The sequence below is a fragment of the Colias eurytheme genome, chromosome 27, assembly GCF_061535395.1.
Source record: "Colias eurytheme isolate Ceu_HAF_F1 chromosome 27, ilColEury1 Martin Lab GWU primary, whole genome shotgun sequence".
Classification (NCBI taxonomy): Eukaryota; Metazoa; Arthropoda; class Insecta; order Lepidoptera; family Pieridae; genus Colias; species Colias eurytheme.
Genome location: NC_143006.1, coordinates 1,438,047 through 1,463,525, shown reverse-complemented (window position 1 = coordinate 1,463,525; position 25,479 = coordinate 1,438,047). Strand labels below are relative to the sequence as shown.

Here is a 25,479-nt window from a genome sequence, read left to right as displayed (position 1 = left end):
ACTTGCTAACTATGCGGGCTTTTCTTGGAAAAAGCGGGCGAAGTCGCGGGCGGAAAGTTAGTTCAATATATTATGTGACATTTGTGTAAATTTTGTTTTCGCTAATGCATACTATGTATCATAATATTTTAATTAACTGTCAAATCAAATCAACGATAATTATTAAACCCATTAATAAAGATATGAAATTATCAATGAAACATTGTTATCAATAATAGAATAGTCAATGAGAAAACATATTAATATTATGAAAAATTTTTGTTTGTAATCTGTCAAAAACATCTAAAAGATTTTTTTACACTTACCTACAAATGCTTCTTTATCACTACATAGTATAAAACAAAGTCGCTTTCTCTGTCCCTATATCCCTATGTATGCTTAAATCTTTAAAATTGCGCTCTGGATTTGATACGGTTTTTTTAATAGAGCTATTCAAGAGAAAGGTTTTAAAAAGACACTTACAACAACTAATACCCAAAATGGTACACTTACCAACATACATATTCTCACACATATTCTATACTAGTGGTAGTGGTCCGCCCCGGCTTCGCCCGTGGTACATATTTCGCAATAAAAGGTAGCCTATGTCCTTTCTCGGGTATCAAAATATCTCCATACCAAATTTCATGCAAATTGGTTCAGTAGTTTAGGCGTGATTGAGTAACAGACAGACAGAGTTACTTTCGCATTTATAATATTAGTATGGATTTTAATTTTAACGTTATAATTTAACAGATTTAGCGAGTAAAACCACAGACCGCAACTAGTATTGATAAAATTAAGCGCAAATCACTGCTCGTGCGTATAATGATCTTGTACTTAAACAACATCTGTTGAAAACGTGCAGTTTTTGACCCTTACAATATCTGGGTCAACTATATTTAAACTTAGGATTTGAATTTATTTATTACTAGCTTTCCGTCTGCGGCTTCGCCCGCGTTTTCAAAGAAAAACCCGCATAGTTCCCGTTCCCGTGGGATTTCCGGGATAAAACCTAGCCTATGTTACTCGTGGATAATGTAGCTTTCGAATGGTGAAAGAATTTTTAAAATCGGTCCAGTAGTTTATGAGCCTATTCATTACAATCAAACAAACAAACAAACAAACAAAGTTTTCCTCTTTATAATATTAGTGTAGATGTAGACTAGCTGTTCCCTGTGGTTTTACCCGCGTGGCTCCGCTCCTGTTGGTCTTAGCATGATGATATATATAGTCTGTAGCCTTCCTCGATAAATGGGCTATCTAGCACCGAAAGTATTCCTGAGATTACATTGCGTAAATTTTACCAATTAATATTAATATACCACACTAAATTGCACTAGATTATTTATTAGCTATTTTATAAATCATCGAACATATAAAATTTACAAACATTACCATATACCAGACGAAGAAACACACGTGATAACAAAAGTTAACATTTTTATGTAAATTTCGGTAATTTCCATATGCGTTTTGATAATATTTTAATTTAAACATATTATGCAAGTCACTTTCGGGTGATTAGAGCTAATAAATGTAATCATAGATTAGTAGATAAAATATATTTTACTAGCTGTACCCCGCGGCTTTACCCGTATTGCTCCGCTCTTGGTCTTAGCGTGATTATATAAAAAACAGCCTTCCTCGATAAATGGGCTATCTAACACCGAAATATTTTTTCAAATCGGACCAGTAGTTCCTGAGACATTATCTAATAGAAGATTGGGAAATTTGCTTTATACCCCCTCTTAATGATAAAGATATTTCACACATAAAACGAATAATCAATCCAAAATAAATAATATTTGTTTAACACGAAAAATGTGATTATACTGAAAATTACATAATATGTATCAGGTATCTCGTATCAAAACATGCTTTTAAATATCTATTTACTAGCGGTCCGCCCCGGCTTCGCCCGTGGTACATATTTACGTTTTCTCTACATAGGAAAAGATCGTCTCAAAAAGACTAGTTAACTTCCTCGATAAGCATTCCATTATCTCAAAATTTCAGTTTGGTTTCCGTTCGGGTGTCTCTACAGAAGACGCGACACTAAGACTCACTCAACTTATCACCACCTATTTGGATCGAGGAGAGAAATGCCTTGGTGTATTTCTTGATCTTCAGAAAGCATTTGATACGGTGTCTTCCAGCATTCTCATCACGAAATTACAAAATATCGGCGTAAGAGGAATAACTTTAAATTGGTTTCAGAGCTATCTGACTAATAGATCCCAATGTGTAAAGGTTGATGATCTAGTAAGCAGTGAGGTTTTAAATTCAGGTTATGGTATTCCGCAAGGAAGTACTATTGCTCCAATTTTATTCCTAATTTACATAAACCCACTGTGCAATTTGTCTATTCCGCAAGCAGATATTACCATGTTCGCAGATGACACGGTATTGCTATTCCATCACAAGACGTGGCCCGAAGTCAAAAAATCGACCGAAAGTGGTCTAACCGCTGTATCAAAATGGCTAGAGGACAACCTTTTATCCCTAAACGCTAAAAAATCCAATCTTATATGTTTTGCCAAAACCAAAATTACCCTACCAAAAAGTGACTTCAATATCAGAATTCATACATACCCCTGCAATAGACAGAGTCTGGATGGTAACAGTTGTAATTGCCAAAGCTTAACACGTGTTGAACAGTGCAAATATCTGGGTATCCAGATTGATCACCATCTAAGGTGGTTACCTCATGCTAACTATCTAGCTACGAAAGTTCGTCGATTAGTTCATATATTTAAAAACCTTAACTCGGTAGCTAACAAGGACATCCTTATACTAACATATAAAGCCTTATGTGAAAGCGTTCTACGTTACTGTATTTGCACGTGGGGGGGTATGGCGAAATCACACCTCCTTCCAGTTGAACGAGCACAACGATGTTTAATTAAAGTCGCGCTTAAACTGCCATTTAGACACCCTTCTGTTGAACTATATAAAGAAGGACTTGTTGAGCTTAGTGTCCGTAAGTTGTACATTTTGTGTCTGTTACAAAGATTTCATATAGGTACTGTTCCCACCTTACAGAAAGGGAATACACGTAATGAGAGATGCCCTGTTCCCTTTTTTAAAAGTAAATTTGCAGTAAGATCTTTCGAGGGACTAGCCCCTCGATTTTACAATAAGTTAAGTGAAAAACATAAAGTTAAAGCTCTCAATAGGCATATATTCAAAAAAACGGTTCTAACCTGGCTTAAAAATTATGACTATGACAGTCTTGAAAATTTAATTCGTATTTAGATCACTATAATAAATACTCTCACACACGCTCACACACACACACACACACACACACAAACATACGCACACACACACACACACACACACACACACACACACAGGCACACGCACATAAACACATTCATACTTATACATCATACACACCCTGTTTGTTTTTGGACTTTGGATTAGCTTTTCTTAATTTCTTAAATTTATGTGTCTCTCTTTTTTTAATTCATGCACCCTTGCAATCAATCCTAGGGAAGGAACAGGTCCCCTTAATACAGGTTATACCTAGTAAGGGGGCCTGAACCCCAATCTATTGTAAGTTGTAACTTAATGTATGAATTCAAATAAAGATTTTATTTATTTATTTATTTATTTATAAGAACCATCCTCGTACTTCAAGGAATATAATAAAAAAAGAATGATCGAAATCGGTTCAGCCGTTCTCGAGTTATGCGCTTACCAACACATTTTGCGATTCATTTTTATATATAAGATATAGATTGTAGAATATAAAATGTGACAGACACTTAAATGTAGACAATAAAATATTATAATGAGAAATCAGAACATTTTAACACTACTAATGGTAATGTCTCGTGGATGCGTCTGCTTTTTTCTTATAGAAAGTAAAAGTTCTATAAGCGCGTTGAGAGTAAAATTTCAAGGTCGCGTTATGGCAATACCGTCACATCATGGAGTAAGGCGCCGAATATGGAACCTTTGAATCATACCAAAGAAGTTTCACTTCTGACACGTGTGCTCGGCACACACGCTCTTTTTTCTTTTTCACGCGTGCTAACTACCGTTCCCATAGATTTATACCCATTCTACTTTCCTCGACATTTTATCAAGAAAACGTTAAATCAAACAATATGACAATATCTTCCTATTGCGCATAATAATCTCTTTGTTCGATACACTATAATATAATAATTAAGTCTTTCGTATCTTAAAACATGTAAAAAGCTTCATAATTACCAATTAACAAGATTTAAACGCTACAGTGGGGTAAACAATTGACCTAGAATGTCAACATATGTCAAAGATAAGAGTCCAAAGACATCTCTCATTAATATTTTATGATGACACAAACATCGACTATTATTTCCATTCCCTTTTTATACTGACATCATTTATTTATAAAGATAAAAAATTAAGATTAAAAAAAATTGACATGACATAAATCCGGTAGTAAAAACAACTAAGTTGACACATGTAATTTTTTGCTACAATACGTTTAAAATATAATAATACTACATACGTTCAATTACCTCGCAAGAATAAAAAGAGCGTGTATGCCAAGCACACGTGTCAGTAGTGAAACTTCTTTGGCAAGATTTAAAGATAACAAAATCGCCTTACTCCATGACGTGACGGTATTGCCATGACGCGACCGAAAATGTGCGAAATTTCCAAAGAAGTTTCACTTTAAAAATGTGTCCGTCTATTTAAAACATCATAATGTATATTATCATTTATCTCTCTTCATTCTAAGTGAAAATCTACACGAGTTTTCGCATATAATCCGCCTTAATAATATAAGCTTTCAGATTATAATATTAAATAGGAAGTAGTATAATAATATGTCATTAGTCGTTATGTAATCATATTGTATCATTATAGTTATCAATCACTTTGAACTTAATCAAACTAACTATAAATGAGAAGTTCTAGTCACTGGTACAAATTTTTAAAATGTTAAGCTGAAAGTACGCATTTTTAAAACACGAAAAAAGCAAAAGACCTCTTCACAATTTTTTTTTTCTACCAATGCTGCTAGTTTCTAACTGGCCTATTATTACTGATCACTTTTTAAAATTAAAAAAAAAGACGGGTTGCAATCCGGGAGTGCCGGCAGAAGTGAAAACTTGATTATTAACGTTGAGCATGTTTGACATTTTGGAATGGTATCCGTCTTACGCTTTTTCGATCAGGTCACGTGTCCTGACGCGAGTTTAAGATTTTATACCCATTACAGAAAAAGTGCTCAACGCCGCTAAAGAATTTTTCACTTCAAAAAAATTCGCGGGCTTATAAGCAAAAAAAGCGAAAAAATATCGAAAAAAGCGCGGCAAAATGATCACACATCAAACTTATTGAACCGCGTGAACCTAACGTTCTAAACTACAAAGTAACAATTTATGTAATAAGATAGCAAAACTGTAATTGTAACATAATAAACACTCGGAAGCAAATTGACAGTAAGGCTATCAACATACGTGTCTCGAATATAACCTCAGGGGTTAGGTCAGTCCGCAAATCACTTGAGCGTAGTCGCCACGCAATCCGCACGTTCACAATTAAATAAATATTAAATTTAAAATAAAATCAATTTTAGACTTTCATGTGCTAAAATGGCCGCCGTAAACGGAAAAGACACCAATGACGTACCACCATCGTCTCTGATCCGTCGAATCAGTTCGCGCTCAATAAAAAACTCAATTTCTGAGGACAAAGAGAACGGGGACGTTTGTCAGAAGGGATCATTTGTTGGTAAATTCAAAAAGACGCCTGAAGCACTAAAAAATTTCCACATAAACGATCCGGAGGGAAATCTCGATGTTCCTGGAACGCCGGCCACGCCGCGGACCTCCACTACGCCTGGTTTGTTTTATCTATATTATTTTTTATCTGTGTCATTTACCTGTCAACTGCACGAGTCTAATGTCAAATGCATTGATATTGTTTCTATTGTTTGCTCTGTTTTGTTTATTATTTAGATTTTATAGTTTGCTTTATTTTTTAATGCTCTTTAGACTTTAGAATCTATACTTAATTTTAACTGCAATATTATGATAGTAATATTCACTATAATATTTAATATTCCTTCATAAATTTTACTTATCAGTATGATATAATATTATAATAGTTAAAATGAAAGTAGTTATATATTCTTTCGTCGGATATTTAATTTATGATACACTAGTTGTTCTTGACATTAAATATTTATGAGAAAATATAAAATATTGCCTATATTATTAAATTAATAAGGTACTTATGTTTTTAACGTCTGTTCTAGATAATATAAAAAAAAAACAGATATTACCTATGTAAATATAAGATACGCTTTTGAGTCGTAAAAAAATAGTTTATTCAATCATATTTTCTCTCAAATTGAAATATTATTTAAAATAACTCTCTTCGTAAACTCGTCTATATACATACTATAAATATGGATTCTAATAAGGATCTTCCCTTTTCAATTAACTATAATGTTCAAGCCCTAATCTACTTATCCGGGAAATTGGTTATATTTTTAGTCCTTAAGATTTTATGTTATTTTTAAGCCTTAGGTATTTTACATGCATATTTCGAACATCAAGATTTATTTTAAAAAACAATGCTATAAATGTGTTCCTGTCCATTTTATTATTTTTCGTATTCGTAAAAGACAACTTGTTCTATTCTCAGAAATAATGCATTTCTTCATTTTTTTGGATGTTATTAATAGGTAAGTAGGTATATCTATTTTTCGCCACCGGCATCGAACCCAGAAACTCTCAATTACAACTAACTAATTATAATAATATATAATTAACCACTAAACCGTGCGGAAGTTTATACAAGTCAAATATGACCAACAACAATTTTTAACCTTTACAATAGACGCAACTGTTCCAAATATTACATCATACAAATATAAAAAACTAGAGCTATCCTATTTCTTATCAATTTGTAAAAATAAGTGTTTATATCTTCTTTATATTCAAACCTACAATTATAATACTAGTATTCTGCCCGCGGTTTCGGCCGATTTTTCTTAAACTTGGTAGGTATACTAAAACCTTCCTCTTGAATCTCTCTATCTATTAAAAAAACCGCATCAAAATCTGTTGCGTGATTTTAAAGATCTATGCATACAGATAGACAGCTATGAAATGATTGCTTGGCTACATAATATAGTAATATACGTATATCGTGGTTCCCGTATCACAATGCGGATTTGTCGAATGTGTGTTTCATCGCGACGTGCAGTGGAACGCAGGGAGAGTCGAATTTCAACCAGCTTGTGTGTAACTTTCTGAAGTATTAGGAAATATCGGTGTAAATTTACAACTTAGTATCTGGCTAATTATAATCTGGTTTAAACTTTACAAGGAAATTCATTAAAATGTTTATATGAGACACTGAAACGATAGAAAGCGTATTTGTACTATATCATACGCTACGAATAAATTCATCAATATTTATTTAAAAGTCTCTTAAACTATAGAAAACTAGCTATCCGCCCGCGACTTCGTCCGAGTAGTGAAAGGAAAATAAGTTATAAATCTATAATAATCTATCCTATGCCCTTTCTCAAGTCTTAAGCTGTCTCTATAACAAATTTGATCTAAATCGGTTCGTGGTTGATGTGTGATGAAGATACAGACAGACAGAGTTACTTTCGCATTTATAATTGATTAATTCAGATTTATCTTCCCATAGAAATATCTATACTTAATATTATAAAGCTGAAGAGTTTGTTTGTTTGAACGCGCTAATATCAGGAACTACTGGTCCGATTTGAAAAATTATTTCGGTGTTAGATAGCCCATTTATCGAGGAAGGCTATAGGCTATATATCATCACGCTAAGACCAACAGGAGCAGAGCAATGCGGGTAAAACCGCGTAGCACAGCTAGTAAAAATATAAAAGGAAAATAACCAACGCTAAAGTATTATAAAATATCGTTTATTAATAACCATTATTGACAATTGAGTCAAGTGGTAATGACTGATTGTTACGTGTTTCATATATTTCACTTTTAGACAAGAAGGTTATCGTTTACTAGCTGTGCCCCGCGGTTTTACTCGCATGGTTCCGCTCCTGTTGGTTAGCGTGATGATAGCCTATACCTATAGGGTAAACCTCGGTAAATGGGTTATCTAACACCGAAATAATTTTTCAAATACTACCAGGTTCCTGAGATTAGCAAGTTCAAACAAACAAACAAAGACTTCAGCTTTATAATACTAGTTAAGATATGTTTGTATGTAATAAAATAACAGGAAAATGATAGAAAAAAAACTAAATAGTGTAAATTACACATGACTTACGATTTTTTAGATCTTTTATATTTGTTTATTTATTTATTTTTGCATTTTATGTTCGATAGATTTCAATCGGTGTTTTTAGTATGTTTGTGTTTATAATTTATTTAGTTACTAGAATAATTAAAAGTTTTTGATTTTGATCTATGTATACCCGAATAAATAAGTTTACATGAGCTATATGTCATTGAAAATATAGCTGATTCGATCTAGTCGTTTTGGACAATAGCCCAGGCAAATAGATATACTTTTTTTTTCTTTATTATGAATGCATACTTTTGAAGCTATAATTTTGACTCTACAAACGACAATTTAGATATATTTGTATAATAGGTATGTAAAAGGTATAACTGAATGTATTGTATAACTAGATTTCCGCCCGCGGCTTCGCCCGCGTTTGCAAAGGAAAACCCGCATAGTTCCCGTTCCCGTGGGATTTCCGGGATAAAAACTATCCTATGTGTTAAATCCAAGTTACCCTCTATATGTGTGCTAAATTTCATTGTAATCGGTTCAGTAGTTTTTACGTGAAAGAGTAACAAACATCCATACATCCATACATCCTTACAAACTTTCGCCTTTATAATATATATTAGATATTAGATATTGTGGTGAATAAATAAATGTATGGTAAAGTTCTTATTATGATGAAACTATTACCTTTATTATGATTGTATCTATTGTAATTCACATTTATTATAATATGGTTGTAGGTATATTTTGTTAGGTTATTGAACCGTTAGTATTTAAATAAGATTTATCTATTCCATAAATTTCATCAAAATTTGCACTGCTTTTATCTGATTGAATATCGAAATATTCAATGAAGTTGATATATTTTTATGAGCTTTTTTATTTCTTAGTAAATCAATGCAAGATAGATTTTATTAAAGATACATAAATGAGTATAATTTATTAATTCATTCAGACAATACTCTTTTTAGAATTTATAAACATAAAAGAATGTGTAGATTTAGTAATAATAAATACCTACGTTTGTAAAATATTTAAAATGAAATACAAAACAAATTAACGTATTAAATCTTTTAATCAAATATAATATTTGTATCCTATCCTAAATCAACCACGAAAACTTTAAAACTGTAATTTCTTCCCTTACCATCTACACAGATTTTTAATAAATCTATTTAAGTATCTTTATTTTAATACTAGCTTTCCGCCCGCGGCTTCGCCCGCGTTTTCAACGAAAAACCCGCATAGTTCCCTTTCCCGTGAGATTTCCGGGATAAAACCTATCCTATGTGTTAATCCAAGTAACCCTCTATATGTGTGCTTAATTTCATTGTTATCGGTTCAGTAGTTTTTACGTGAAATAGTAACAAACATCCATACATCCATACTTACAAACTTTCGCCTTTATAATAGTACCACTAAACTATTCTCTTATTAACTCTTTTTCTTTATTCCAGGCCACGAAAACTGCACATTCCACCATGACCTGGAACTGGACCACAGACCGCCTACCAGGGAGGCTCTCTTACCCGACATGGCTAATTCCTACAGACTCTTGCTTACCGGTAAGTTACGATTAATTATTAAGCTGTATATAACCTTGGGTTATGAACACTGTTAGAATTGCATTAAGATCGGCTTCTCACGTACCTGTAGCAGGGTCAATATTGGAATTGGACCCTTATTTAGTTTTCTTAATTATTGTGATGTGTATAGTCAAGCAGGGGCGATTTAGAGCACAACTGAAATTGCTCCGACCGCCGACCAACCGAGCTTGTACCAATGTACAAGAGTACAGAGTAGCCGGTCTTATTCCACAATAAGTTACGAATAATTATTAATCGGGACATAACCTATGATTATGAACAGTGTTAAAATTGCATTTATTCAACAATAAGTTACGATTAATAAATTATTAAACGGTATATAACCTCTTAACCTCTATTTTTTGTTATTCACAATATTCTTTCACCGATTGGGATGATTTTCGTGTTTATAATGCTACGATAGTAGAATGAATATTTCATAATATTTAGGATAGAAGAATGTATATTATCTTATATATTCCAGGTTTGGGAGAGGACCCAGAGAGGGAAGGTCTCTTGAAGACGCCAGAGCGCGCTGCCAAAGCCATGCTGTTCTTCACAAAGGGTTACGATCAGAGCTTAGAAGGTAATAAATTTATTGTATAACATTTATTTATGAAATACTTAAAGCAAAGCTTTTCCTTAACTAAATGGCAGCCTTATGGCTCAAAACTATCTTTGCCAAGCAACTCTCTACACAATTAAATGAAATTAATGAAATGACACCTTACCTATGATCAAATTATTTGGCGCTTGGAAATCAAAGGAGACTATTTCTTGTGGGCCCACCAAGACTCGGTAACGTATAGTAATAAAAAAAAACGTGTAAAAATATAAAATTATATTATGAATTTTGAAGCTTCGTTGTTTCACAAACGAAACCGGAATCATGAAATCGAATTAAAAAGCTTTATTTTGATATCATCCCTGCTGTCTAGAAACCAAGAACAATGGCCAACATTAAAAATAACTGGAACGAAACGTTTTTATCGATAGAAAGAAAATAAAACCAAAAAGCGAAAAAAACTGCCTTAAACAAATCACTTTAGAAACTGTTTTTATTCCTATTTATGTGGAAGAATGTGATTGATAGCGATTTAAAATCCTGTAATTATTGATCAAATAAAACAATTTGTTTCTACTAAGCTAAAAAAATCCGTGTAACGAAACGTTACATCTGTTGGCTGCTTTGATAGACGTCAGAACTCAGATTCTTCCTGTCGTAGTTGTAATGTTTTTAACATAAACAATGTTTTATTCCCTATTTTAAAATGTAATTGCTACAACTTAAGAGCGTTTAATATTACAATAGAACATGAATAATAGCATAGCTGTGCACATGGCTACCTATCCTAATATTATGTACCTACTCCTAGTCATAAATCACGTACCTACCTACCTACTAAACAAATAATTTCTTATTTAATCAGTTTTCCCATTCGCTAAAATCGCATAAGGTCCAGAAACTTGAGGTACACACACTTATATCACTTATTTTCTATACTATTTATAACCAAATCGGGTCTCTGTGTTTGTGGTAACTTCGCTGTTTCCGATTTCCGAGCTTGGAATCGTGACAATGTATGTGATGTTTTCTAATATTTATTTATTCATTCATTTAAATATATTGTAACCCAATGATTCGGATGGGTCACACAAGACAAATCGCTCATTATCAGTTAGTTTTTATGTAGGAAGGAGGTAAATGTTTGCACATCGTGTTTCTAAAGATTCCGGTTAAAACATGTAAAAGTAATTTCACCACTATAATCTGGGGACTTCAAGGAACAAATTAACACACATTTCATTAATATACGCTAAGAAATTGAGGTGGGCCTATTCTCCAAACAAAAAAAATCGTCTCCTTTACTATAAATACCTTAAGATATAGTATATGTCGTATATAAATATTTTGTTTCAAAATTGCTATAGATCCACATAATAAAAAGATGACAGAAAATTCTTATAATCTTAATAACGAAATCTTTACTTATATTTTACATTTTAATTTAAAAGCTATATGGCAGATAATATTATTTCTCATGATAACAATGAGAGAATCGAGTTTTATATCATTCTTTATTTTATAATTTTATTATAAAAAACATGTAAAAACAATATAATATTGTATAAATACATAGATATTTTTTGCTCAACATAATCTTCATCTAATGGAATGTTTTGAATAATAATTTAAATAATAAAAAGATTAGATAATAATTAAACAGTATAATATTTATCCAATTCTTTATCAAGAATTTTATACATTAAACAAATATTTAAATAAATACAAGCAGAGTCACGGCTCTTTTCTATTTTATTGATAACGTATTACAATGAAGATAAAAAACAGTAAAACTCAAAGTTACAGGTCAATAGTTTATCAACCAATAGACAGAATATTAAGAATAATTATAAAATTTAATTTTAAACACTGATCTAATGCTTTATGTTATTTCATAACGATTACAGAGATTATGTCATACAATTTTGTTATAACATAGTGGGTCAATCACCTTTGTTGTTGATAAGAAGATAAATTTAATAATAAACCCTTTGGTACAGAGGTTCTGAGTGAACCAACTAATAGTAGTCTTAATAAAAAACGATTAAAATTGTATAGCCTAAAACTACTCTTTTAAAAAGAAAACGGATTGATATAAATTATTTTCTACACTTGTAAATGCTGGCTTTCAATTTTTAATAACCTAATAACTTTGGTCATTTTTAACATCTTATTAATAACAAATATGTAAAAGAAAATCGTGTTCAAAGAAAATCGCCACTTGTAACTAAAAAAAGCTGAAAGAATTTTGGTTTACTGGTTTTATCTCCGCTAGGATGAGGATATTCACTCTTAAACACTTGCAAATTTGGAAAAAAATATCTCCCCAAGTAAAGCCAGCTATTAGAAATTAAACAGATTTGATAAAGATTTGCAATAGATTTGTTTTTTCATAAATAATTAATTATTTCAGAGGTGTTAAACAACGCTATCTTCGACGAAGACACAGACGAGATGGTGGTCGTGAAAGACATTGAAATGTTCTCTATGTGTGAACACCATTTGGTACCGTTTTACGGCAAGGTCTCCATTGGTTACCTACCACAGGGCAAGATCTTGGGACTTAGCAAGTTGGCCAGGTAAGGACTTATTCTATTTTAATTCATTTTTAATAAGGTCTTTATTGTACCAAATAACATTACTAAATAAACAAGTCATATTTCTCAAAATATTATTTTTCTACAAAATCGTGGAGATCCTTTCCTGTCGGCATTTTCTACTAACTTTTTTTTATTATTTCTTGCCAAACACTTCTGACACGTGTGCTCGGCACATACGCTCCTTTTTTGTAACAATAATAATTCATGTAATGTCTAAGGAAGAGCGAGATATTCTACCACAAGCATTTAAATGCTTAAAAGGATGTCTCAAAGACTAGAAAAACTGTAAAACAAAAAGAGCGTGCGTGCCAGAGCACACATTTCAGAAGTGAAACTTCTTTGGCAAGATTTTAAGATACCAAAATCGTCGTCTTACTCCATTACGTGACAGTATTGCCAGTTTCATTTAAAATTCTTACTGAATAAATATTTTTGAAGTGAAAACTTCTTAAACGGTGTTGAGCACATTTTCTGTAATGGGTATAAAATCTTAAATTCGCGTCAGGACACGTGACCTGATTGAAAAAGCGTAAGACGGATACCATTCCAAAATATCAAACATGCTCAACGTTAATAATCAAGTTTTCACTTCTGCCGGCACTCCCGGAGTTCAACCCGTCTTTTTTATTTAAATTTTTCATAAAATAACCCATTTTCCTTCACAGAATCGTAGAGATATTCTCCCGCCGTCTTCAAGTACAAGAGCGTTTGACGAAACAGATCGCTATCGCGGTCACACAGGCCGTCCGACCCGCCGGCGTTGCTGTTGTTATTGAGGGAGTGTGAGTATTTAAAGTTGAACTCAAACTCAAAGTTGTACTCAAATTTATTTATTGGTTTACCAACGTTTGTTTACATTTTTACAATAGTTTAGATACACAAAATAAACAAACATGGTTGATGTAACAAACACTTACTGGCAAACACAGCATACAAAAACGTTAAACCAGTTTATTTTTTAAGTACAAATTTACACTTCAATTTAAAGGCCTACACAAACGTAAATTCATATTCAAACTTAACTCAAACTCCATCTCATACTTATACATAATTAAACTCAAATTTACACTAAAATATAACCCTTAAAGTCATACTCGAACATATATTTATACAAGTAATTTGCCTTGAGAAACATTTAAATCATGATAACACGAATATTATATTTACTAGCCGTGCAAAGAGCATTTAAACGGAATAGCACCATCAACTTTAAGTTTCTTCACTCAAATATGTTAATTGTAAAACCTACACCAATACCCACAAATCATATTTAAATACACAGACAAAAAACATATAAAAACCTACAAATACGTTTAATAATAATAACAATTTATTTCCCTTCCAGGCACATGTGCATGGTTATGCGCGGCGTACAAAAGATAAACAGTAAGACGGTCACATCGACCATGTTGGGTGTATTCCGCGATGACCCCAAAACCCGTGAGGAGTTCCTCAACCTTGTTCACTCCAAGTGAGCACTTTACAGATCCACAGTAGTTTAGATGGACAAAACCATAACCGTTAAATCGAGTATAACCTTACATGAACCGTAACCATGAATTTCAATACCGTAACCATGAGTTTCAATGTCGTAACCGGGTATTTAAGTGGACTATAACCTAATTAAATGATAAAATTGCCCGTCCTTAATAATTTATGTGGACGGTAACCATTGATTTAAATGGTAAATTCTGAAAAGAATTCTGAAAAGACAGTTTAATATAAGTTTTCTGTCGTTGAATTAAAAATGATAACATTTTATATGAGCCAATTAAAATAAATAAATAAAGAGGTTTCTGAAAAGTAGAATCATGTGTTTAATATATTGCCCAAAAACACACGTTTCTATTTTATAACACCGATATAAAATGATATCATTTTCTTAACAAAAAATAACGAAGATGTATAAATATAATAGTGGTCGGTCATTTAAATCTATCTCAAGTACTGTGGATCTAAAAATCTTTTAATAAAAGGCATTGCATTTGCCTCTAGATCTGCCTTTATTGATTAGTTATTTACGACTGCCTGAGTTCGTTACTTTTTCAGTAAATGTGTTCCTGTCTGAATTGGTTTTTACTACTTGCTTTTTGTGTCTGTTTCTTTTTAAATAGGTTATAACCTACGTAATCTCTTATGTATGGACTTTCTAACTTTTTCTCTTCTTATTTCTGTTTTGATTTCTTTCTTCAGCTTCTTGGTGTTTATTTTATTCAATAAATTCACTGTTTATTCTTTCACCTTTCTATATTGTTATAACTTCTTTTCTAAATGGTTACGAACGTCCAATTTTAAATTAATATAAGTTTGTTTGTAATCTAGATTAATTTGTTACCGTTATATAATGTGATTCTGTTGAATATGTTATATTTTAAACGGAAACTTTATTATATGTTATACGTAAAAAATGAAATTTAGTAAAATTTATTATGATATTTTTTGTACTATTTACATTCCTAAGAGATAATCGGTCGGTGCCAAGTTGTAAATTTTAAAATGGAGTATTGTGGCAATCGATTATATTATATACTGCCTTCTATCATTTAGATTAGTTAATTTTGTTGTATAAGTTACACAGCTTGCTTCGAGCACATTCATGTTATGCTTTCAAGTTTATTTTTACAATATTCTATAAGATCACTTATTTTCTATCGTAAAGACAATAATTTGAGGGTTCATTTTAAAATATTTTGAAAAACACGATTTAACGAATTGCCCAAAATCGTGCTTTTCAAATCTGAAAAAGTACAAAGATAAAAAAAAAGAAAAAATCTCCACTCTCGTAAAAATCTCAAGCCGTTAATGGCTGACGCTTGACATTTTTACATATTTTTTATTTTTATTTTTTAAAAATAAAAAAACTATGAGAAACCCATGACGTTGCCTTATAATAAATGAATATACGAATTTTTATATGTTAAATTATATAAAAATGTATAATTGAGATATTTTTTATTTTATAAATAAAGTTTTTTTAAGTTACATTTTGTTTTTATTTCATACGTATATTAAACGTAATACACCTTGACCTAAAATGCAGTAATCAATCAACAACTGTACTAAATCATACAGAACATGTTTGTATCAACATGACAGAAAAAACTATAACATTGAATCTCTATTAATATCGAGATATTGAATGTTTGTATAAAACAATTGAACTGATTCGAGTGTATATTTTAACAAAAATGTGTGCGAGTACTAGTGTACACACGTAAGAAGTGAAACTTCTTTATAACCTTATTTTTCAAAAAATAATTTACTATATGCAACTTTACAGAAATACGCCGAACTACACTACTACGCGTGGTAGCCTGGTAGGGATAAGAAAAAGATGGCGCGTAACGGAAAAATGTCACGCGTAACGAAAAAATGTTACACTAAATTTTTTTCCAACCCCGATAAAGAAGTTTCACTTCAAAAAAAAATAGCACACACCTAGTTCCTTTCCTAACAATATCTAATATGTATTAAACATAATATGAGAGATGCTTACGTATTTTTTAAAGAAATTAAGCTCTTTTAACCTTTTTACAAGTGTGATAACTGATAATATTTGTTCCTTCAAAAGATTTACAGCTTGTTAATATTTCATATACTTATAGCTTAATATGAGTTAAATTATTAAGTTCACCAAAAAAGCTTCAGCATACACAGCACACAAACTATATATTATTTAAACGTTAATATAACCATTTGTTTTTAACTACCTCACCGGCACGGAATCTTGGCCACTGCAAATTTTTGCGTAAAATAACACTATTTCTTTTCTACTACAAAATTCAATTAAAATTTAATCAAAACTAGTTACTTTAATGTTTTTACTAACTTTTAGTAATAATCGGAAGTTTATAAGAAGTACTACCGCGTAGATATGAATTAAACAAGAATTTACGCTTTTCCTGTGAAATTTAAATGATTTCTTAAAAAATGCACAAAAATTAGAAAGAACGTTTCCATAAAAAAAAATTGAACCTTTTAATATAGGGTGTTTCCTTCTCTTGCCTTAAACACTGTTTGCATCCAGTCTGGCATACTCTAGAAGACATTTTTGATGTCCACTTGAGCTATAGTGTACCAAACGGCCCCAGCTGTATTTCTAAGCTCATCTAACATTGGTGCTGGGTTGGAATCGAACTTTATGTTTCTTTTAAGCATGTCCCAGATGTGTTCTATTGAATTAAGATCCGGGCTACGAGCTGGCCACTCCAATTTTTCAATAATAACCTCTTGAAGGTACTCTTATACGCATCGTACGACACGCGGACATGCGTTATAGTGTATTAGTAGCAAATTTTCTTCACTGATAAACCTGTAATAGGGCTGAACATGTTTCTGGAGAATTTCCTCAATGTACCTGATCAAATTTAAGCCATTATCTACGATAACTAACTCCGTGCGAGTATCGGAACTTATACCTCCCCATACCATTATTGACCCTCCATGAAAAATCGCAGTTTGAGCGTGGTGATGGGTGAAAACCTCTTCTCATCTCCTCTATACTGACTCTTGGCTATCAGAAGCTCGTAAAGTGCCTTAGCAGTCATCTGTGAACACCTCACGAGCGCACTGGCTGTGGGTCCAGTTCTCATGTTCTCGTGCAAAACGAAGACGTGCTTCTCTGTGATGTCTGAAGAGTTCTGGACGGCGTGCTGGTCTGCAAACCTTCAAATTAACTTCCTTCATTAGTCTTCTCACCGATTGCTCACTCACATTGATTATCCTGGTGTTTTAGAGCCGGTGGCGTATCTCAAAAACTGTCAGAAAGCCATTTCTGAGTATCTCTTGAACAATAAACGGGTCTTATCGAGCTGATGTGCACCTCACGCCTTCATTTCCTGGTCTGCACGTGTAGCTGCCAGTCTCCTGGTATCTTCTCTATGCATAGTGCATCGCTGGACGTGGTACGTACTGTACATTAGGTACTTTATGTTGCGGCAGTCATTGGTCTAACATTGTGATGGCCTGAGTAGGTTGTTCAGATGTGAACGGCATTTTTTATTGTTTGTTATGATCATTGACTACAGTACAACAATAACAATATCTTAAAACGGCATAAACTATATCGAAAAAAGTTTAAAACGAACAATTCGTAACTTCGGCTTAACCGCACAAATTACAAATTTCGAGTAACTCTTAAAAAGTGGTAAAAGATTATTCTCAAACTTAATGATTTCTTACCATAAAATTAAACAAATGATATGTTAACATATCTGCATACAAAAAAATCGTGAAAAACACTTCAAACTTTTTTTATCGGCAAATTTGTAAGTGGCCAAGATTCCGTGCCGGTGAGTGTATATTGTTCTGATGAATTTAATTTTTACTTTTTGGCATTCATATGCTATAAATTGAGAAGAATACATTAAATTTGATTGCGGGTTCGAATCCGGCCTGTCATCGATTTTTTCAATATTATTTAAAAACATGACAATGTTCTAATCTTGGTTTTAATATTATTTAAAAACATGACAATGTTTTAATAATTATAAAAATGATGACTTTTCTTGATTCATGTAATGTTGTTTCATAATTTCATGATTTATTTATTTATTTTTTATTTTCTTTGCAGAAACGACGATATAAAAAGTCTTCACGGTATAATAGCTGGTGGACCAACAATGTGTCATTCACGACTCTAAACTTAAGGCTTATACATGCGCTAATAACCTTGACCATACTTGACGGATCTCAAACCTCTCCCGCTGCACCTTCTTTTTTCCTCGCATTTTGTATTTAAAAAGATACCAATCAGTGAAACAAAAAATCCTCGTCAGGGATTGTTGTGTAACTGATAATTTATTAAATATTAAATTTTCAGAGCTCTAAGTCAGCAGGTTACGAAGTTTATAGAGTATTTGCGGAAAAATCGATGACCACGGCACATTTTTTTTCTAGAAATCTATTAACTTTGGAAAAAAGAAAGAGCAATTAAAGATCAAAGACCATCCTATTTTATATATTTTTTTCGGTATTGTGCTTTATGTTGTACCAGACTTTATAGAGGTTGAACATAGTCGAAATTGCCGGGTAACGCCTTAATTTGTCTGGAAGATTATAGCTCTTTAGTAATAAGTTTGTAATTCTTATACAAAAAAATAATTAAAATATTTTTTTATTTAATCTATAATAACAACATTGAGAAGTTATTTAATTTGCTTTTGTATTACTTGCTTTTTATTTTATTTATTCCTTAATTTTAAGAATTACAGTTGCTCGTGGGTCCAATAAAGTATTATATCTATATTAATTTGCCTTTCATTAAAAAATATATATTCGTACGTCGTGGTAATTAACGCATAGGAAGAACTTTGCGCTCTTAAAAAAAGAATAATTTATTTATTTATTTGATTAGATGACATATAGAGGGTAACTTGGATTAACACCAAGGATAAGTTTTATCCCAGAAATCCCACGGGAACGGGAACTATGCGGGTTTTTCTTTGAAAACGCGGGCGAAGCCGCGGGCGGAAAGCTAGTAATAAATAACTAAAAGTTCTTCGTTGATTGTTTCCTCAAAGATTGTTTTTATCTATTTTCCTCATATCGCATTAATTAAACAACCATATTTTGCAACACTCAAGCGTCGCGGTATACAGCCTTTATACATAAGACATGAGTTTTGTATGTCTGTGTAACAAACAATAGGTACGAATATCCAAAAATAATTCCTAAATACGAATACGGAATCGAATATTTGTAACATAACTTGATTTACTAGCTGTCCGTCCGCGGCTCTGCCTGCGTTGTCAAAAACCTTCACTGCCTATAAAAAAACCGCCTCAAAATCCGTTTCGTAGTGTTATAAATCTAAGCAAAAATAAGGACAGGCAGCGGGAAGCGACTTTGTTTTATACTATGTAGTGATAATGTAGCAATGTCATATTATATGCCACATAAATAACAGCGGCTACGAAAAATTTTGAAAGCTTTTTCACTACATAGTTTTTCAAATTAATTTTTAATCCTATCGAAAGCATGACCTTGAATATAATAAAAAATATGAATATGTATAAATATGAACTGACGCACTGTGTTTCATTAATCATCAACCGCAATAGTGCGGCGTGGTTTTTTTATGAGTGATAGGCCTTATTACGAGCAATAATTCTATGCTAGTGACAAGCCGCACTTTTGCGTTTTTAGGGAGAAAAAAAATAAAAACGAAAATCTGAAAAAAATATATTTCTCGGTATTCGGAGGTAGTTTTCAAAAAATAAAAACTGGATAATATGCGCCCAAAGATGCTTTATAAGTCTATATTTATTTAAAATAAATATCTTAGACAGTTACTATTTCAGAATACATTTCAATATTTTTCATGAAAAATTCACCTAAAGTTTGTCATTTTTTTAAAAATAAAGTATAAGAAATTGACACGTGGGTGTTCTACTCTTACATTATAAATACATCCCTTGATCGATAAATACAATAAACAGCACAGGGAATTTTTTTTGATCTAATGAAACACAGTGTATGACGCGACAAACGTCGTGCTTAACCACTAGTGAATTATAGAAACCAATCAAGTTTGTAGTCTCAAATTATTATACAGTAATTCTAGTACAGGAGCCGATCAGAATTTCCTTACACATTACTTGATATAGGTATTTTTATTATAAAACATTTCTATAAATTCTGTTCGAACAGAAACATGACTTAGATTTACAGTGATAGATTTACAGAATAGATAAAAAATCTAGTAAAATTTTACATCCTGGACAAAAGTGTAAGAATTAAATAAATTATTCAATTTATCACATTATTTACATCACCACTGCATATAATTATTATTTATTATTCATTAGCATTTTCTAGAATTAAAAACTTTGAATATAGGTGATGTGAATCAACCTGTATTTGGATTGTACCTACCTAGTTAGATTCCGTGCCTGTGTGATTGTATGTAGGGGTGTGTGTAAAAATATACATATTTATATTTTTAGAATTAGATTATATTCAACTGCCACAGAATGAGGATAATCTTTCTTCTCAACAGAGAAAAGAGACAAAATTTATTACAAAGAAATCCAGAGATCTTATTTTTGTCTGTTGCCCGATCCCAATAATAAAATATTCAGACAACCGGGGTTCTCTGATCTCTCCTTTATAATAATCCATCGCTAGCTCCCGTACTATAATTAGTTAAATTCTCCGAATCAAATATAAACAAAGTGATAAGCTTGTATCTGCTATTCAAGTTCAAGTGAATATTAGTCTCATCTCTACGCAGTACCGGTAAGGTTAATTCCTTAATATTTAATGTTCTTAGATTTTTTTTAAACCTTGCATTTAATAGATATTTACAATAAATAACAAGTCAAACAATAATCAAACAATTTTACAGTTCTATTATAGAGGCAATTTTAATTCACAAATATTTGGATCATTGTTTTTTAGAAATAGACCTACTCGTAAAACTTAACGTACCATCATCATCACTACATAGTATATAAAACAAAGTCGCTTTCTCTGTCCCTATTTCCTTATGTCCCTTTGTATGCTTAAATCTTTAAAACTACGCAACGGATTTTGATGCGGTTTTTTTAATAGATAGAGTGATTCAAGAGGAAGGTTTTAGTATACAATTTATTAGGTTTTAGACAAAGCGGGCGAAGCTGCGGGCGTTAAGCTAGTTATATTATATTCAAATTTCTTAAAAATTACAAGTTGGTCAGTAGAAGAGTAGATAACATATTATGTTGTTTTTTTTAATAAGTAAACAATTAAGTATTCATATTTATTTCGAGCATCACTGTAGACTGTTACAAATATGTACAAGAAAATACATAATATCAATTTATTATTATATCTATATACATACTAATATCCTAATATTATAAATCTGAAGAGTTTGTTTGTTCGTTTGAACGCGCTTATCTCAAGTACTATTGGTCCGATTTGAAAAAATCTTTCGATGTTAGATAGTCCATTTATGGAGGAAGGCTATATATGTATATATTTATGCTAAGACCAACAGGAGCAGAGCTATGCGGGTGGAACCGCGGAGCGCAACCAGTTATATAATATATAAAGACTTATTGCAAAGAAAGTTTCCTATATAGGGTGTTGTGCAAACAAAATTATCAATAATGTTATCAGTGACTTTTACCCTGTATCCCGGATAGCACAGTTCACGAAATTATTTATCAATCTAGGCTTCTTATCGACAATATATGAGAAAATTGACTTTATGCTCGTTTATAGATATTAATAAATTTTAATTGTTACCTCAGGTTGTTATTTAAGTCTGTTTTAAAATAAATTCGAACAGTTATTAAGTAGATACTAACGTTGTTAACTATTCCCAACTATGTAAACATCATAATAATTCCTGAAAATATAGTTATTTGGTTTTAGATTTACATAGAGAAAGGGCCACGCGTTGAGATATAGCATTCGCAATTGAGAGTAGTTTCATTTGCCACTAGTTGTATTAATTGCCAATCAATTCAAAATTCAAATTCAAATTTAATTATTCACATAACAACACATAATTTATTAAATATAGTTGAAAAATAAAAATGTTTTTAATTCCAGATATCACTATGCTGCTAAAAACTTTCGCAGCAATCTTGCTGCTCGGATTCGTGTCCACCGCGCCAACCAGTGACGAAGAGCATCTCACAATCACAACACAATACTATGCTGAGTCTCTAGTCGTGTACACAGGAAAACATGACATTGTCAACATTCTTGTACCACTAAATTCATTAAACTTTGACGAAGACGACTCCTCTGAGTCCGACGAATCGAGCGAATCAGAAATCACTGTTTTCTTCGCGGAGGCTGATATCGATGAAAATGGTAAACGTGTAGACCAAGGCTTGTATGTACTGAAAAATGGAACAGCTAAGAAGATTCTAGAAAATGGTAGAGATGCCGCTGCGTCTGGTGACAGCAGCAAAAAGGTTTACTTGGCAGCCAGCGACGGTATTTACGTCTACAATCAAGAAGACGAAACAGCTACCAAATTCGGTTCTATTTCTGACAGCATCATCGGTATCGCACAAGAAGTGGAAAGCGATGTTTTGTACATTCTAACTGAAGATAACAGCGTGTACAAGGTCACAGAAGAGGGTAATAAGAAAACCAAAATTGATGACATTGTGAATGCTCAACAAATTGTACTAGACTATGAGAACAATCTGTACTTCTATACCCCTGACAAGAAGGTACATGTATACACCTCTGAAGGCGTTAAAGATGTTACAGGACTTCCCTCAAACCCATCTAAAATTACCCTTATTAAGCCACCAATTCTTCTAGATAATGGAATTCCAGTTGTGCTAGATGCCGCCTCGTACATTATTTATGCGAACGGTACGACAGAAGACTACGGCGTTGATATCAAGCCTAACGCTATTCCTACTGCGTATGGTATGGAGGCTGCTTTAATCCAATACTATGGACATAATAAGAAATTATACGAGTACAATATGCTCGCAATAGTATTAAGTTCCATTCTTGAGGAACTTAAAGATTTCTTGGGCGACAAAACTGACAGCATTCAGAGTATCGCCACACAAAAACGAAAGGATCTCCGGAAGAAGGCTTAAGATTATTAAAGTTGCTGTAAATAAAGATGAGCTATGCTTAAAATAAAATATCGTTTGTATATGTTTCTTATTTGAATTCCCTTTTTATATTTTTGTACTAAGTATTGGCTCATTTTCTAATATAAAAATTGTAAATATTTAGCACATTGACAGCCAGTTTCACCGCATGCACCGCATTCACTATTATTTTTAAAACTTTTCTACTTATATTTTAATAATTTTGTTATTTTAACAGACAGATAAGTTAACATATTCTGACTGTTCAATGCTTAAAGATGATAATTTTATAAAGTATATATGTATATTGTATTGTTTGTTTGTATTACAACTTACATCTATGCAAGTTGAAGCTAGTAAATCCCCTACCATAAATCGATTGACTACTCATTTCACAAGTTATTTGTGTTGCTAATACTGTGCGATACGAATAACTTAATAAGTTACTGCTTGTTCTAAGCGAGTATGTCTTGTATTTAAAAAGTTTATGGAGCTCTTTTGGATGCCAATATATCACTAGAAAATTACAGGCAACGAAATCAAAAGCTTTTTGCTTAAAGTTTTGCGCATATGAGCTTCTTTATAAAAAAAAACCATAGTCTCTTTAAAGTTTAAAGAGTGCATCCTAAAAAGAAACCACTCTATAATTTCTTTATACTATATCACTAGCTTTCCGCCCGCGGCTTCGCCCGCTTTGTCTAAAACATAATAAATTATATACTTAAACCTTCCTCTTGAATCCCTCTATCCATTAAAAAAAACGGCATCAAAATCCGTTGAGTAGTTTTAAAGATTTAAGCATACATAGGGACATAGGGACAGAGAAAGCGACTTTGTTTTATACTGTGTAGTGATAGTGAAGATGAAATGTAATAAACTGCTTATTATTGCACTCCTTTTAAAAAAACCTAGCAAATTAATCATAAAAGACCCAAAATTGAATTAGGTATAATTTAAACTTAAATCACACTTTAGAGATGTTAATTACTAAATATCAATAAATATACGAAGTCATATAGTAATAGATAATATTATATTTTTAAATTGGTTGCGGAGTTTTTGCCCAATTATATAACAACTAGGTTTCCACCCGCGGATTCGCCCGCGCAGTCAAAGAAAAACCCGCATAGTTCCCATTCCCGTGGGATTTCCGGGATTGCGTCATTTTCCCGGGATAAAAAGTAGCCTATGTCCTTTCTCGGGTAACAAAATATCTCCATACCAAATTTAATGCAAATTGGTTCAGTAGTTAAGGCGTGATTGAGTAACAGACAGACAGACAGAGTTACTTTCGCATTTATAATATTAGTATGGATTATATAGTACTAGCGACCCGCCCCGGCTTCGCACGGGTGCAATGCTGATACTAAATACACTACAGAAAAATTGTGAACGTTGTATAGGTATAAAAATATAGCGGCCCGCTCCGGCCTCCGGCATCGCACGGGTATAAAATACATAGCCGGGCGGCCGCAAACGCTACGTCCTGCAATTTTTAAATCTGTAATATCTTCGAAAATATTCACTTAAATCATACGGTGTAAAGGGCCATATAGATCTATATTAAATGAACAATGTATCCATGGTATTTAATTGGTTAAGGATTAATGCTGTATTGGTTAAAATCGCTTCGAAAATTAGCCATTATTTGTCGTAAAAAGTAAATGACAAAAAAAAGTTATTGTGGGTTATCCATAAGAGATAGACATATACCATCGCGGACTTTTCTGTAGACCTTTTCAATGTGTATAATACTTAGTACATTATTTTGATAAAACTCGTAGGGTTCAGCCTGCGTTTGCAATGTAAGCGGAATAAATGTAATTTTTTACGACATCACATTAGAAACCTCAAAAATAACAGTACTTCTCCACTACTTAATGGATCTTATTATACATATAAACCTTCCTCTTGAATCACTCTATCTATTAAAAAAAACC

The 25,479-nt window shown here is 32.3% G+C and overlaps 2 protein-coding genes across 4 annotated transcripts in view; both read left to right on the top strand.

The window, feature by feature from the left end:
- Positions 1-14,676, top strand: part of Pu (GTP cyclohydrolase punch) — a 36,530-nt gene extending 21,854 nt beyond the window's left edge. For 2 of the 3 annotated variants that reach the window (XM_090117124.1, XM_090117125.1), the window contains exons 2-7: positions 5,564-5,829; positions 9,690-9,797; positions 10,303-10,404; positions 12,797-12,962; positions 13,649-13,765; positions 14,329-14,676. In XM_090117124.1, coding sequence (XP_089973250.1) covers positions 5,580-5,829; positions 9,690-9,797; positions 10,303-10,404; positions 12,797-12,962; positions 13,649-13,765; positions 14,329-14,458 — 873 coding nt within the window. In that variant the 5' untranslated portion in view covers positions 5,564-5,579 and the 3' untranslated portion in view covers positions 14,459-14,676. The remainder of the gene's footprint in view (positions 1-5,563; positions 5,830-9,689; positions 9,798-10,302; positions 10,405-12,796; positions 12,963-13,648; positions 13,766-14,328) is intronic. The other variant, XM_090117126.1, reaches the window with a different exon arrangement.
- Positions 14,677-21,147: 6,471 nt separating this feature from the next.
- LOC149896756 (uncharacterized) lies at positions 21,148-23,601 on the top strand. Its single transcript, XM_090117308.1, has 2 exons — positions 21,148-21,221; positions 22,524-23,601. Exon 2 carries the CDS (start codon positions 22,532-22,534, stop codon positions 23,540-23,542), a length of 1,011 nt encoding a protein of 336 aa, XP_089973434.1. The 5' UTR covers positions 21,148-21,221; positions 22,524-22,531; the 3' UTR covers positions 23,543-23,601.
- Positions 23,602-25,479: the final 1,878 nt, after the last annotated feature.

Excerpts from the sequence above, each read along its gene's own strand:
- LOC149896756 (XM_090117308.1), top strand. The coding sequence starts at position 22,532 with ATGCTGCTAAAAACTTTCGCAGCAATCTTGCTGCTCGGATTCGTGTCC.